A 15414-nucleotide genomic window follows, 5' to 3' on the forward strand; every position below is an offset into this window, starting at 1 on the left:
ATCTAAACTACTCCTTCTGTTGTAGGTTTTACTTGTTAGGATTTGAATACATCTAGGTTCATCTTTGTCAGTCAATGAGTAGGAAGACATTGCATAAGTAAATGCCATACCAGGTTTAAGGTTATTTATAAACATTATCTCTATCACGCTTCTATATAGTTTTATAGTATTTTTTCAGCATTAAAACATGATGATCAGTCAAAAAAACAAATCAAAAAGCAAGAAATGAGTATCAAGATTACTTGTTGTTTGTGTTATGTATTAATTCTTGAATACGAACTGTTGATTATATTGTAATGTAAAACGTCCTGAATGGTGTGTCAGTTTTGAGTTTCAAATATGAATTGGTCAGGCTTTACTGAATATCTTTGGGACAGCTGGTAAAAACAAAACATTTGAAGGTGTCTCTTTGGACTTTGGGACAGGCATATTTACTCTGTTTTCCAACATTCAGTTACAGTGTAAACAGACAAACAACAAGGTGCATTCATTGCCTAACTTACTATTGATTCTAGTTTGTGTCCAGTTACAGTATTTATGATCTTTAGTACCATTTGATATAACAATCCAGAGATAATCCAGAGATAGTTGCTTAACACAGAGATTTTTTCTCTCTGTTCCAGTGGTCCACACCCTCAGAGGTCCTGCAAAGCTACATTTCGGGGGAGTTCTGGATTGCCCCCCCTCAGTTCTATGAGCTCAGTCGAATGTGCCGCGTCCCTCTGCTGGAAGACCTCCACGACTTCTCCAGCAGGCGTACCAGAGACGGCTGCGAACAATGGCTGCCAGTTATTTCCTTAAAGGATAAAGCGTTCTTATCACTGCTGCCAGGTATCATATATCTCCTCTAAGCCACATCCAGACATGCTTATTTTTTGTTTCATTAAGTAAATAATGCATTTAAATAAGTTGTGGAGGTTATTATGCCTTATATGACAACTCTGTTCCACTATTGTACAGAAGTGAATTAAAAGAGCACACCATTGAGGCACAGTATTTATTTCATAATATAAAAACAAGGGCTGTGTTTTGTTGATTTGAATTCATCCGATGTTGTTTCTACTTAATGGTTGCCAACAAATGCAATGTTTGCTAAAACCTACTGTGCCCTTCAGTTGAGTTAGAGGAAAATGTTAGTGAGGAAACATTAATGCATATGATAGTTTCAATGCTTTTATTGTCTATATTGTATATATATATATATATGAGTTGCAAACAGATGAATGTTATGTATGTTCTTTCAAAAGTTCAGGTGTTTAACAGTCCTATGGCCTGTGGGATGAAACTGTCCCTGAGTCTGGTGGTTTTAGATGATTTATTTAACGATTTGTCTTTTACCCCTTCTCTGCTTTTCTCTTTGTCTCTCTTGTGCTGTCCACGCTCTCCAGGAGACAAAGACTACCCTCTGGACCCTTCAGGAGAGGTGGGGGTGGGTACGAGCACAGACCCTCAGCAGGAAGATGCTCAGGACGACTCTGCACTGCACCGCTTTGTGACCGTAGATCAGAACACTATAAATATACAGATCACCATCACACCCAAGTACAATCACCTACTTCCTGTTGTCACCTTCCCACATGACTTAAAAAGTCAGTCTTAACTTGCCCGACATGCCGTACGAGTCGCACAACTGCTGGGAAAATGCAATGAAGCAAGACAAATGTAATGCAGGTGAAGAAATCAGATGGCCTTGATTAACAATTAACAATCTGTTTTATTGACTTCCCAGTGGCATTTTGTTCTTTGTTCAATAAAAAGTGATGCTCTCCATGCCCTCAAAGGTCAGCACTGTCTAGACAGCCTGCTGTTGGTCAAAGGAGCAATTTAGCATGACAACATTTCCGAGAGTTGAACTTTTCAGAGAATATTACCATCGATTCTCTCGACTCCACGTGAGTCAGTTTTGCTGCCAGTTTGACTGTTTTCAGGAATGCAAACCTAATATAGTAAATGTGTTATTTTTGTTGTCCAAGTTTTTTTAAATCTACCAAATGTTAACCTATGCTGTGTTCCCCATTTAATTTGTGGGTTGTTGTGTACATTGTGTTTTTGTTGGATGATATGTATTATATGCTTGATGAATTGCACTTATAAACAAATGTGGACTGTGTACTCTGGCAGTTTTTATTAGGTTCCCTGAGTTTATGTCCTCTTTGCTTGAATTCTCCAGCAGTGAAATTGCATGTATTCCAAAAAATAAATCATCAAGGATTATCTTTACCCTTTTCAACCCTGATGAGTTTGTTTCCTTTGTTAAGCCGTGGCAGTGTGACACAGGAACCCTGAAACTGAAGCAGCTACATTCAATTCAACCATCATTTATTTGTTAATCTCTGCTTTTGTTTTTTGTTACTACTGAGACCTTGCCAAATGTCTTCAGTAGGAAAGGCATATTGTGTCAATGTCAATATGTCCGGAGCTGCTTTTTTCTATTGTGTACTCCATGTGACGGTTGTATCAGTCTTTGCCATCGTACCTGTTTTCTTTTGTTTTTAACACATTTGATTGAAGTGTTTGCCAATGAACTTGAAGGTTTTGCTCAGACACTGGTTTGTATTTGCAGCACACATGCCACCTGCAGGCCACTTTAAGAGGGTGATCAAATTCAAGTGCTTCCATCATTTGTTTCAATGTGAACTTCTGGATTAAGTTAAATGAGTGCAATTTATTTCTTATAAAATATGCTGATTACAAATGATATTTGTAAATCTGATTTGTATTTATTTAAATATTCTTAAGTATGATTAATTATTAGTTTAACATGGTGTTTTCCTCATAAAAAGAAAGCACATCGTCTGATTTACTAAGCACTGAAGGTTTCAGGCTCATTTTGTCTGCATTTGCGCATTAAACAGTGATTGGCTTTCAAATTTGTGACATACCAAATCTAGTTTGCCTGGGCTTGATTTGAATCTCAGATTTTAGGTTAGTGAAGACATTTCTCACTTCAGTAAAGGAATTTAAAATCCTCTCTTTAGTGACAACTTTAGAAAGCTACTATATAGGCCAGATTAAACATCTTAGGTGACATAACCATGTAAATACACATTTTTGAGTGCTTATTCAAAAATAATGTTCTACGTGGATATATTTGATACTTGGGGGGCGTGTGGTGCAGTGGGTTGTGCGTTGGTGTTCGGATCAGACAGGTTCAAACCCCACTGCAGTCAGCATGTCGCTGTGTCCCTGGCCAAGACACTTCACCCCAAATTGCTCCTGTGGGGATTGCCCACAGTATTGAGTATGTAAGTTCTTTTGGATAAAAGCGTCTAACAAGTAACATACTGTTATACTTGATAGTTCTCTCTGTAAAAAAAACCTCTTGCCAGAATTGTCTCCACATTTTAAAGAAAAGTATAAACCGTTTTATTTTTACCAAATGCGTGTTTGTTTGTTTGTTGTTAGTTATGGTGATTCCTCTCAGCAGGAGTGCATATCTCACTGCAGGGCTTCCTCCCTTTCTCCTTTGGGGGTCTTCCTTGCTCACGGCGAGTTCCTTCATGGCGAATTGATAACTCATAAGAAATTATCTGTCAAATGGATTTGTGCCCTGTGTCTGCCATTTATAAATGAATTTATTATTAAACAAATCAATGTATTCATTATTAATTTGATATGTTTTACCGATGCTCTGTTACATTGGTTTTAAGTCATTTTTGATTCTGGGGGTTAGAGATGCACAACAACTGAGCACATAGTGAGCGAGCTGAAAAATGAGTCTAATGGATCCTTCACAAATTCACATCTAATTACATATTGCCTGCTCTTAAAAGGGCACTTTATATTTAAATTAAATGCGGTGCATTTATAACATCTTCCCAACCATCACTCAATGTACAGTGCTCATAAACAACTTTCTGATTCCTGTATTTCTGCCATCTTTTGGTATCTAATGTAAAGGAAACCTCATCTTCTAATGAAATGAAAACCAGTATGTTGCTAATGATACTTTAAGAAAAATAAATGTCCCCAGTTTTTTCATATTTTAAATCAGGTATTGCTTCCATATACCTCACAGTACTTCATTCACATTTAAAAACTACCCCCAACGTTGTATGTCTCATACTGCCAATGATGAGAATAGGATTGTTTTTCATGCCGGTCCATTGTTGAATCATGTATTCTGTGATGTAGGTATTTTAGTCCGAAGGCTAAAAATAAAATCAATCACTGCATACAGTATATTTATGTGTGCAGCATCTTCTATCCGTTTTTCCATGTAGAGTCAGGCTCATCCTGCATTTAACAGAATATAAATATATATTGTAATGAAATATTAAAGGAATCATTTCCCAACCTTTTTGGTAACTGCCCTTTGGATGTGAAAAATCAGGCTGTTTTGACAGAGGAATAAAGAGAAAGATCTATAAATAGAGAGATTGAATGTATTGATTTTTGGATTTGTCTGAGACATCTAAAAAAAATCTGTGTATCATAATTTTGCTGCTGGTTTTATACACCTAAGAAACTGAAACGTTGACTTGAATTAAATGTATTATGTCAACACATTTCACATAACTGTATTAGGTTAGTTGAAATCAATAATATTAATTTAAACTTCATATTATTGCTTTCAACTAACCTGATACAGTTATGTGAAATCTGTTGACATCAAAACATTTAATTAAAGTCATAATTTTAGCGGAGGGTGGGGGGTGGGCTGAGGTTCGGTCCCCTGTTCAGCTGTGCTCTCCTCTGTCCTCACATCACATCTCCTTGTGCTTCACAGCGCTATGTGTGTGTGTAGGATGGTGGTGGAAGGAAGGGGGCGAGTTGAAATAACACTGCTCAGCCGTCTGTGCATGGTTGCGATGGAGTCCGTTGGGGGTTCCCATGGCAACCCACAGCCTTGGAAACCCACCATCTTCGTCCAGATGAGGTGATGATGTGCTGGTCTGTCTCCGCCAAGTGTATAGCTTGCATCTCTGTGAACCAGTCTGCTTAGTTTGTTAGTTTCCAAGCGACGGAGTGAAGCAAATAAATGACTCTATCATGCATACGTTAGAAAAATCGCTTCTGAGCAACTGAAGAGAAAGACAATTTACTCACCTCTTAAGGGTACATTTTTAAACCTAACGAAGCATATCTTTTAAAACGTCTATGATGTGGCTATTGTGTGTATGAGCTGGCCTTACAGGGATTGCACATTTGAACCCGAGTACATTTGTTCATGAACATTTGTCTGGAAACCTCCAGAACCAATTTCAAAGAGCACTGTATCAGGAGCTTTTATCTCATCCACTTTTTCATCCCCTCCCTTTTCCTTCCCATGTATAATTCATCGCCTTTATATTTTTGGAACTCTGGATGACAATGTAGGTCTGTCGTGAAGTCCAAAGAGGTTCAACATGACTCACATTTAACAGACCTTAGTGCCTCTGTGAGAGGACATCAAGGATAGACAACATGTGAGAGCCTTCTGAATCATGTTAGCAGGCCACTGATTTTTGTTCATCAAAATCCTGATAAATAAATCCTCTCATTTGCTGCCTCTTGCTTTTGGGTGTCAAGTAACTTCTTCAATTTTTAAAAAAATGTTCTATTCATGATTCTCTGCAGGTCTCTAACGCTGTCATGTTGAGAAGATGCAGCCAGCCAAAAGAGATGAAAATGTATTAAAGAAGTCTTCTAAATAAACATGTAATGTCCCAAACAATTCATTTCTTAATTTGATACTTGAAAATGTAACACTTGTTTTGTTTTTTTATTGTAAGAAATGTTCCATTGCACATACAATGAGTTAGGCATCTGCTAAGAAAAGGAGGGATGCTTTAATTATATTTGACCCTTTGAGGTAATTTCACACTTCTACATCCAGCAACCGAGGCTGAGTGGTCTTTAAATGCCAGGGGTCTATTTACCGGGAATTATCGGAGAAACCGCTCATGACTGGGAGATCATTAAAGTCAATTTAGAGCTCATTTAAGGTGCAACTATTGAACTTGAGGAGTTACTAGACGATTTATTAGAATAAAAATTGGGCGATAATTCAAATGAAGTGTTATAATGACAAGTAAGAATTATTTATGTTTTACAGCAACTGTGCGGATGATAAATGTTTATCGTGATATCACTCTGTTTTCAGCCTGAAAGCACAACCAGAAAGCAGCTGATGAGGATCTTCCTGAACAGAGGAGCAACACTAAATACATGTACCGTTGTTTCAAATCTCATCAATGATAATTAAACACTTTTCTTTAAACTTTACATCATTTGTAGGTAATGTATATCTTCCAACTTATCACATTTTAACCAGAAAATGTTCTGATAAAATGTCCTCTGTAGACTGTACTAGTTGTATCCTTTTTTGTAAATAATTGCTCATTTATACCAGAGGAAAAAAATGATTTGTTGAACTTTTAACATGACTATTATTTTGACTCACTATTTAGATATTCTAGAAATACTAGGAACAAAAAGCTAACAAAATTGTCCTTAGAAAATAAAAGGTAGAAGTGAAAATGAAATGTAACTGTCAACTAAAATTGCATCTATTTTAGTTAACCCTCTCAAAACTCTTCTCAAAGGGATAAACACAAGATGTTCCATGAAGAGATTAACATAATTTCCTTGCTTAATATGTATTCAGACCAGCCCAGTCTTTGGTCTTTGACAGGATCAGATAAAGATTTCTCCAACTATTTCTGAGCTGACCTCCAAATAGCCCAGCCTGACAGCCCGCCACCAGGAACACCTTCAAAAACACTTACAAATAAATCCATTAGGGAGTTAGAGTATCTATTTTAGTCCCCTTTCCATGTTAAATCGAATACCCGAGGTGGTGACATGTTAATCCACTGCAAAAATACCTCTGGGTAGAACCTGATCTGATTGGCTTTGCAGTGTTGACAATCTGTACTCATCTGCAACCCTCAACTTTAATTTAAAACATGCCTACACGTGATAAATGTGTGACATTCAATGCACGTGTACAAAAGCTGCTTTGGCTGCAATAGTTCATCCAACTACAAGCAAGTTTTTTAGTTCTTTCAAATTTTATTATAATAAATATACTTATGTATGTACATTATCTGACACCAAAGTCTGTAGGTTGTGGAAAACCCTTCTACTCACATGTTGCAATGCATACATTCAAGACTGTTTGCAAGAAAACCCTGAAAAAGAACATGGACAGGCTTACAGTGAACAGGTGCATTATTAAAAGACTGTGGATCCCTCTTGTACTTACGTTTCATGAAGCACATTGTGATTTGATGCAATGAAGTAAGATGCAGGCCTACTAAAAACCTTGCTGTACAGAATTGATGAAGTATTAAAACTGTGCTTAAGGGTGTGGAACAGTGCAGATTTGATCACATCCAACCGGAATACTGGCTCTATTAGTTTCCATTCATCATGACCCTTCTCTGACTATGTCCCCTGACTTTTGATTGAAATTATACATTTAAAACATCAATCTGCAGAACATTAAGGGGAATACTTAACAGTAGGCTACATTTACGCTTGAGCTTTCCTACTAATCCACTTGGATTACGTGTTGTATGCATCAACCTGATAGCCAGACAGTGTCACGTAATTTCATGACTTTTTTTTTCTCCAAAAATACACGACCTCTTGGCCCCTTAAAAATACTTAACCTGAAATGGTGCCCATGGTCCATTGTGTTGTTCTACATTTTATATCTAGTGCAACTCCTTAACTCCACCGAATACATTCACAAATCCGATAAAGATGAGTCATTTCGCGTGTCCACAAATGTCCAGCTCCTCAAAAAAAGCTCGTTCTCTCTCTTGTGGAGCGCATGGTGTCCGGGTTGTTTGTTAGACACTTCAGGACATGTTGACGACCAGATATCCTAAAATCCCAGCGGACGCAACGATGACAACGAATACAAACACAGCGCAGACCGAGGCAATGCTAGAGTCTCTGCTGCCGCCTCCTTCCTCTTCTTTCGGCTCCTCTTCGCAGATGGAGATGACACCCACGGAGGAATTTCCTACACTCATGTTTGACTTGAGCTCCGCGCCCGCCTCCTGCTTCGCCTCCACGGCCCACGGCGCCACCTGCACCTTCATCTCCATCTCCTCCATCATCTGGCTCACCTGGGTGATCTCGGACTGAAGCTCCCGGAGATCCACCGTGTCGATGTTGCTGTCCGCCTCGTACTTCATGTTCTGCACGCTCATGGCCCGGGCCGCCACGGTGGTGGTGCTACCGGTCATCCCGGTTTGGATGAAGTGCCTCGTCGGCACCTTGATGGGGAAATCCTGCCCTATCTCTAGGGACCTTTTCATGTCCACCTCCAGGAGCTCCATGCTGCTCGAGAACAGCACCCATAGGCGCTCGTACTCTGCCCGGTCCTCTTTGCTGATGGACTTGTCTTTGAGCAGAGAAGTCAGTTTAGTCCTGTTGGCCACGGCCAGCTCCTGGGCCTTTTTGCGGGTCTTCTTCAGCTCCTCTCGCAGGTTCTGCGAGTCCGAAGTGCTTCCCAAGGCGATGACCAAGTGCCTGTAGCAGGCGGTCACTTTGTTTAAAGCGTCCAGCATTGTTTTGCACTCATCTTTCCCCATGATGACGAATTAAATAAAAAGTCTATATGCCAGAAATAGGAAATAATAAACAAAAGCAGCCTGGAGATAAATGGCGAGCAGTTAGTGACGGAGCTTCCTCCGCTGTCCTTAGTTTCCACAGGAGCAAGACCCCAGCTCTACAAATCCCCTCAGCGCACTAGTCATAGCAAATTCCTCTCTATCCATGCTCCTTCCTGTCTGCAAGCAGGCACAGAGAGCGGCTTAGATATTAATGCGTCCGTAAATGGCTTTAGGCGTCTACCTTTGCGCTTCCCCACTCGAGATCAGACGGCACAGGAGCACCTCTCCTGCAGGGCGGATGCTGAATGGATGTGAAACAACCCAACCTCACTTTTTAGGGGAATGGGATTCAGCTACAGGTGTCCCAACATCCGCTTTTTCTGCCGTTTGAGGATCGCACTCGTCAGCAGCTTAAAATAAAATAGCTTAATGTTTAAAGAGAATGCGCAGCTGGGGAAATGGAGATCTTCACTGAGAGTTAAAGAGAGAAAAAGGCTTCAAAGCGTCCATAACGAAGAGCCAAAAAGAGCCATTGTGTTTTTGCTTTGTTTATCTGAATGGGGAGCTGTCCGCTACAGCACCCAATCGTTGATGTTTGGAGTAGGCTAAGCGCCTTCTGAGGTCACATGTGCGCACGAAACAAAACCATGCAGGCAGGGAAACAAAGCAGCTACGCTCCCATTGGTTTGATAACACAGGCGTCTGCCTTTAAAGTCATCCTGTCATTGGCTGCTGTGTTCCCAATGTGGGCAGTGCTGTGATGTCTATCAGCCGATATGTCAAATCACAAAGCCCTACAACATATCCTCCACTCTCTGCCATTTGTCATCAGGATCCTTCATCTGTTGTTATCTGTCGGAGTCAAGTACACAAATAGCTGCGGGACTAAACATATTTTCAGCATTGTTTATATTTTTACCTTACCAGTACTAGAAAAACAAATATGTTCCACACTTTTCCTGGTTGATCGGTTGAACCACCTGCTTTGTAAATGTATTACATTTACAGTAGATAATGGATATAACTGTGTGACATCACATATTGATTTATTCTCTTCCTTTCCTCACTGTCAATTAGCCATAGACTTGCCTGCACACGGTTTCTGGTCAGGAAGGATCCCAGTTGTTGCACACCCACTGTTGGTTGGCTAATCATGTGTTGTTTACCTTCTTGGTAGATGCTGTGTTGAGAGGTGAGAGGCAGATAAGGCTGTGCGCTGTTTGCCTGGTTTGCTCTTGTTGCATTATTGAGGTGGATGGGACCTAATTATCCACTGACTGCAGTGTAAAGCTAATGGACTGATCTGCACAAGATGCATCAGAGATCTCAGGGAAATTCTCATTGTTGGCTTTATTGTGGAATAAGGATTGTTTTTTTATTAGAATAGTTCGAAATAAATATACATATTGCCCATATTAGTTTTCATTGAAACTGAGAGAATATTTATCCTGAAGATAACTGTTAACCTCCCTCAATAACGACATTTATTTTTGGTTGTGACTAAATCATTGAATCTACACATGTAAATTATCTACCAAATCTTAAACATCCAACCTTTGTTAAACTTTGCATCTTACAGTTTACCTCTCCACATACAGAGAAATAGTGTTTTGTAAATAAATAAGACCTACAGGCTATGTCCCAATAGGATAGAAAATTCCTTCACATACACATTATGCATATCCCTCAAATCTGCACCTATCTCCTAAAATGAATACAGTCTCTCTCTGTGCCTCTGCTTTATTTCTATGATATTGTTGGATATGTGAACTGCGGGTAGCCAAGCCAGTGTCTGACTAATTACAAATATCTCCGCTGAACCTGATGTTTTGTTAAGATCTTGGTTGATGGAACCTTTTTGAATATGTTTCCATGGCAACCTCTCACCTCCTGGCAAGCACTCTTCAGTATTTTTCCCACAAGGTATTCAATTACTGCCAGTAAATTGTCGACAGTTATTGTATCTCACGTTGCATCTAGAGATACATTTTCTAAACTGAGATTCATAAACAACAGTTGGATTAATTGTAGAACTTTAAGACGTGGTTTGAGGGTTCGAAATTATATGATCTAACTTTGTATTTCATTAGACCGACATAGGCCTGTCTGTCTGTCTGTCTGTCTGTCTATCTATCCGTCTATCCGTCTATCCGTCTTCTGTCTATCCGTCTATCCATCTTCTGTTTTCTGTCTATCCGTCTTCTGTCTGTCTATCTGTCTGCCTGTCTATCTATCTGTCTGTCTGTCTGTCTGTCTGTCTGTCTGTCTATCTGTCTGTCTGTCTGTCTGTCCGTCTGTCCGTCTGTCCGTCCGTCCGTCCGTCCGTCTATCTGTCTGTCTGTCCGTCTGTCCGTCTGTCCGTCCGTCCGTCCGTCTGTCTGTCTGTCTGGCTGTCTGTCTGCCTGTCTGTTTGTTTGTCTGTCTGTCTGTGTATAGAAGATTTCTAAAATAAGATTTCTGATAAGATGCTCTGTTAAATTCAAGTGTCAGGATGAGTCACACACGCTGTGGTGTGATTGCTCTCAGACTGAACTCATCATGGAAACTCAAAGTGATTTCCTGTGCGGAGGCTCTCAGCAGTTATCAGATACACAGAGAAGAGTAACAAGATATCAAGTTGCTCCAGTTATTAATGCATTTTACAGAGATGAATGCATTACTGTGACTTTTAAAACGAACTTGTGGATTTGTATCCTATGTTGTAAGAACAAGTTTTTCTTGACTAAGAATTCCATGCACACTCCAATATCGCTAAGATTTGGCATTTTTATATGACATATATTTATATAAACATTTATTTATTCTCTCTCAATGTTTGACTTTGTATGGTTATGACCTAAAGGCAAAAATATTGCTTACTTAAATGTAAGTAAATATCAAAATGAACATTAATCCTGTGATACATTTTAAAAAATAGTAATGGGTATAGTACACAATAAAGGTAGCAGTTAAACAGACCAGGCAAAATATAATTTAAAATGAGATATGATTTTAATCAAAAGTTAAAATGTTTTTATCCTGGGATGCACAGTAATATTATCTGTTGTTAAATATGGATGGTCTTATAGAGGATTTCAAAATTGGATGTAGAGGTCATGGACACAGTGCATGCTGTTGGGTGACAAACTCCATGGTCATGCCAGCTTTTTATGTAAATGAAAGGTCATCACATTACTGTGATATTTGAAAATGGTGCCAGATGTGTTTATGTACTACACTTCACATTTTAAAGTGGTGTTTGCTTTGGAATGTGTGATTTTTTAAATCCAACTCACAGAGCAGATCTTAAACTCAAATCTGCAAAAACCAATTGTGTCAAAAACAGGTTTTTCATAACAAAATTGTGCAAAATGTATACAACTCGCATTAAAAAAGAAATCCAACTGACCTGAAACATAGAAAATATAGTATCCTTTGCTCAAAGATGTTGTGTCAATACCAAATGTCTGTAGTTATTATGAAAGATGAGCATAAACAACCCCGTGTTCAAAAGGTTAATATGAAGAGGAAACCAACGGAGAGGAATATAGCTGTGTGGTCAAATAATGCTATAAAATTATGCTGTAATCCAGATTAACAGGTTCCTAAAGGACCTGGGATTACCAATATAATGCCCTCTAATGCATCTTTTAGTGGAAGTTGTCATCTGTTCGTCAAGCATTTTCATCATATGGAATCAAAGGTTCAGCCTGTTGGCACTCTATTCAATTCATGTCAGATGATGTTCAAAAAGTGACACACATATAGATGTTTTTCTCTCTAAGTGCATAATATCCTGTGCAAACACATTAGAAAACTCTTTATAACCTCTTTCAGCTTTCTTGATAATCCCTGTAAAGCTCATGCACTGATATTTAAGTATTCTTCTTAGAAATGTCCCATACTAACATTTTATTCGCATACGAACTCACTGCTGCTTTCCTTGATGTATAAACACAACCGTTTTCTTATTTAATGTATCCAATTTGTCTAAATGTGTGTTTTTTGGTGTGTAAAAAATGTTATCACTCAAAGTAAAAGGATAAACTCAGAGGTAATGAATAACTCCTGACAGAAAGTGAAAAAGAAAAAATGAAGTACACACCTTCTTGCTGTGAGGTAGTAGTTTACTAGTAACCACTATGTCAATGTGTGGTCAAAATATCATCTGCTGAAAGCTTGTAAAACACAGTTCTTTTGACACCTCCAAGTTTGACATCCTACAGCGAGTGTCTGGAAGAGGATTAGCACTTTGTAGATTTAGCGTGACGTGATCACGATTATGTCTTGTTACTAGAGTAAAAAAAGATTGCTCTGGCCTCAGATTTAAATTTGGAAGCATGTTGTCTGAGTGTTTTAAGTGGTTTGGGATGGCTGGATTAACAGCAAGGCAGGCGGATGAGAGAGGGCCCAGAGATGGAGGCTGTTTGTGGAAGTAGGAGGTGGATTCAGTCAGATAGAAACAGAGGCAGAGCACCGAGGAGAGAGAGGGGGCGAGTGAAAAACAGAGAAAAAGGAAGTCTATCTTTGTTGAATTATTGATGGACATCATCCACTATGTGGTCTCTTACATGGCACAGTATGCAGCAGCGGGGTGAACTGTGAGTCACGCCTTAACTCACGAAGGTCCAGACTCAGGAGGAACTTCACTCAACTGTGACTTACGTACACCGACACAAACACACACACAGACACACAGACACACACACAATCTTGCAGCCCCATATGAAAAGGAAAAGCTAAGCTTACCTTAAAAGCCCTCATATAAACTTTGTATTGATTTTAGCAAATGTGATGCAGCACTTAAGGTGTGTGTGTGTGTGTGTGTGTGTGTGTGTGTGTGTGTGTGTGTGTGTGTGTGTGTGTGTGTGTGTGTGTGTGTGTGTGTGTGTGTGTGTGTGTGTGTGTGTGTGTGTGTGTGTGTGTGTGTGTGTGTGTGTGTGTGTGTGTGTGTGTGTGTTTGTTTGTTACATTCCCTTTCTACTCTGCCTTTCGTTTTCAAAAGTATCTCTCTGTCAGACAACTTGCATGTTCTCCTTTCCCAAGACTATTGTGTGTGTGTGTGTGTGTGTGTGTGTGTGTGTGTGTGTGTGTGTGTGTGTGTGTGTGTGTGTGTGTGTGTGTGTGTGTGTGTGTGTGTGTGTGTGTGTGTGTGTGTGTGTGTGTGTGTGTGTGTGTGTGTGTGTGTGTGTGTGTGTGTGTGTGGGGGGGTGTGTGTGTGTGTGTGTGTGTGTGTGTGTGTGTGTGTGTGTGTGTGTGTGTGTGTGTGTGTGTGTGTGTGTGTGTGTGTGTGTGTGTGTGTGTGTGTGTGTGTGTGTGTGTGTGTGTGTGTGTGTGTGTGTGTGTGTGTGTGTCTGTGTGTGTGTGTGTGTGTGACATGAAAGTCTTACTTTTGTTAAAACTGCATACTGAAGATTCACAGTAATGTTTCCCAGAAAGATAACCTCTTCATTTTTGGCATTATGTGAGTTTATTTCCGGCATTTTTAGATACGGGAGATTGATACCACTGTCATGTCTGTCTTACTAATATAAAGTGACAGTCTGCTAGCTTAGCAAAGCATAAGTAGTGGAAACAAGGAGTACAAAGGGCAGAGAATGGGCCTATTAGACTACTTTCTCTAAAGCTCAGTATTTAACGCATTATTAATTGCTGGTTTAATATGGACAAAAACCCCAAAATATAAACGATAATTTTAGCTTAAAGGAGGGTTAAGGATCAGTAATTGTTGGCTCTGTACAGTTGCCATGCAACAGTAGAGATAAAATAGTCGGTCGGTTAACATTTACAGCGGTTTGAAATCACAGTAAGGTTTGCTGTTTCTGGTCTTTGTGCTAAGCTAAGCTAACGGGTAGTAGCTATTCTGCCATAGCCTTATATTTTATGAACCGACATATTAATGTTCTAAGCCAGCTCTCCGCCAGAAAGTAAATACGTTTATCTCACAAAATGACAAACTTTCTTTTAATTAAAACATTTTTCTGATTGGTGATACGGACTTACAACAGAGTTTCTAGATTTTCTGACAAGGAATTCTAGATAATTGGCTATAGCTATAAAGCATTAACCTATGTTTTTAAGTGTTGTTAAATAAGGCTCTCAACTGTGTGTTATAAAATACTCTCCATGCTAAACTGAGATGAGCCAAAAGGATTCACGGAATCTGCTGGATCAAGGTTTAGCTCTAATCCTATCACTTTAATGTGAATTTCAGCGAACCCATGGATGTTTAGCAAAAGTGAAAAGTGATATGTCTGTGGAAAAACGTCAGCACAACAGGCTTAGATGCGTGACATTTACTTTGAATGTTGCAGCTTAGAATTACCCACTTTTTTTACCAGCCAGTTTCTGCCGCTTGTCACTCTCCACTTCAAAGTCTTTTATAAATCATGTTAAAACACAGTCTCCTACTTGTCATCCTCTGATGCGTGCGTCATCATGGATGCTACTTGTTTGTCTGTTGGCTCCTCTCACCAAAGCCTTAATGGAGTCCATTATATCTGTCCCTTTCTGCAGAAAAAAGAACAGTACTGGGAAAGGAGGAGACAAACAAGCTGATTCTAAATATGTCCTTCACCAGGCTCTCCAAAGACATTCATCTCTACCGCAATCACCTGCTGTAAGAGCTTGTTATATTTATAGAGGTACATAATGACTATTAATGGTCTGCAACTTGTTTGTGAAGATTGCTGTATTCAATTGTGCTTTGCAAATGATTGGGCACAATTCAACAAGTGAGACCCAATGGCCTAAGAGGGCAAAGGGTCTTAACCTCTAATATACTCATGTGGTTTTAGTAAAGCCAACAGATTATAACTCTAAATCCCATCTAAAAGGCATCTAGGTTGGATTTGTGTGGCCGGAGCAAAGGTGGTTGAAGCGA

The 15414-nt window shown here is 39.4% G+C and overlaps 2 protein-coding genes across 2 annotated transcripts in view; one reads left to right on the forward strand and one right to left on the reverse strand.

The window, feature by feature from the left end:
• Positions 1 to 2236, forward strand: part of nudt19 (nudix (nucleoside diphosphate linked moiety X)-type motif 19) — a 3473-nt gene extending 1237 nt beyond the window's left edge. The window contains exons 2-3 of the mRNA XM_079665026.1: positions 624 to 831; positions 1389 to 2236. Coding sequence (XP_079521152.1) covers positions 624 to 831; positions 1389 to 1600 — 420 coding nt within the window. The 3' untranslated portion in view covers positions 1601 to 2236. The remainder of the gene's footprint in view (positions 1 to 623; positions 832 to 1388) is intronic.
• Positions 2237 to 7023: 4787 nt separating this feature from the next.
• LOC307030828 (regulator of G-protein signaling 9-binding protein) lies at positions 7024 to 9160 on the reverse strand. Its single transcript, XM_079667494.1, has one exon. It carries the CDS (start codon positions 8529 to 8531, stop codon positions 7791 to 7793), a length of 741 nt encoding a protein of 246 aa, XP_079523620.1. The 5' UTR covers positions 8532 to 9160; the 3' UTR covers positions 7024 to 7790.
• Positions 9161 to 15414: the final 6254 nt, after the last annotated feature.

Source organism: Notothenia rossii (assembly GCF_949606895.1).
Source record: "Notothenia rossii genome assembly, chromosome: 2".
NCBI lineage: Eukaryota > Metazoa > Chordata > Actinopteri > Perciformes > Nototheniidae > Notothenia > Notothenia rossii.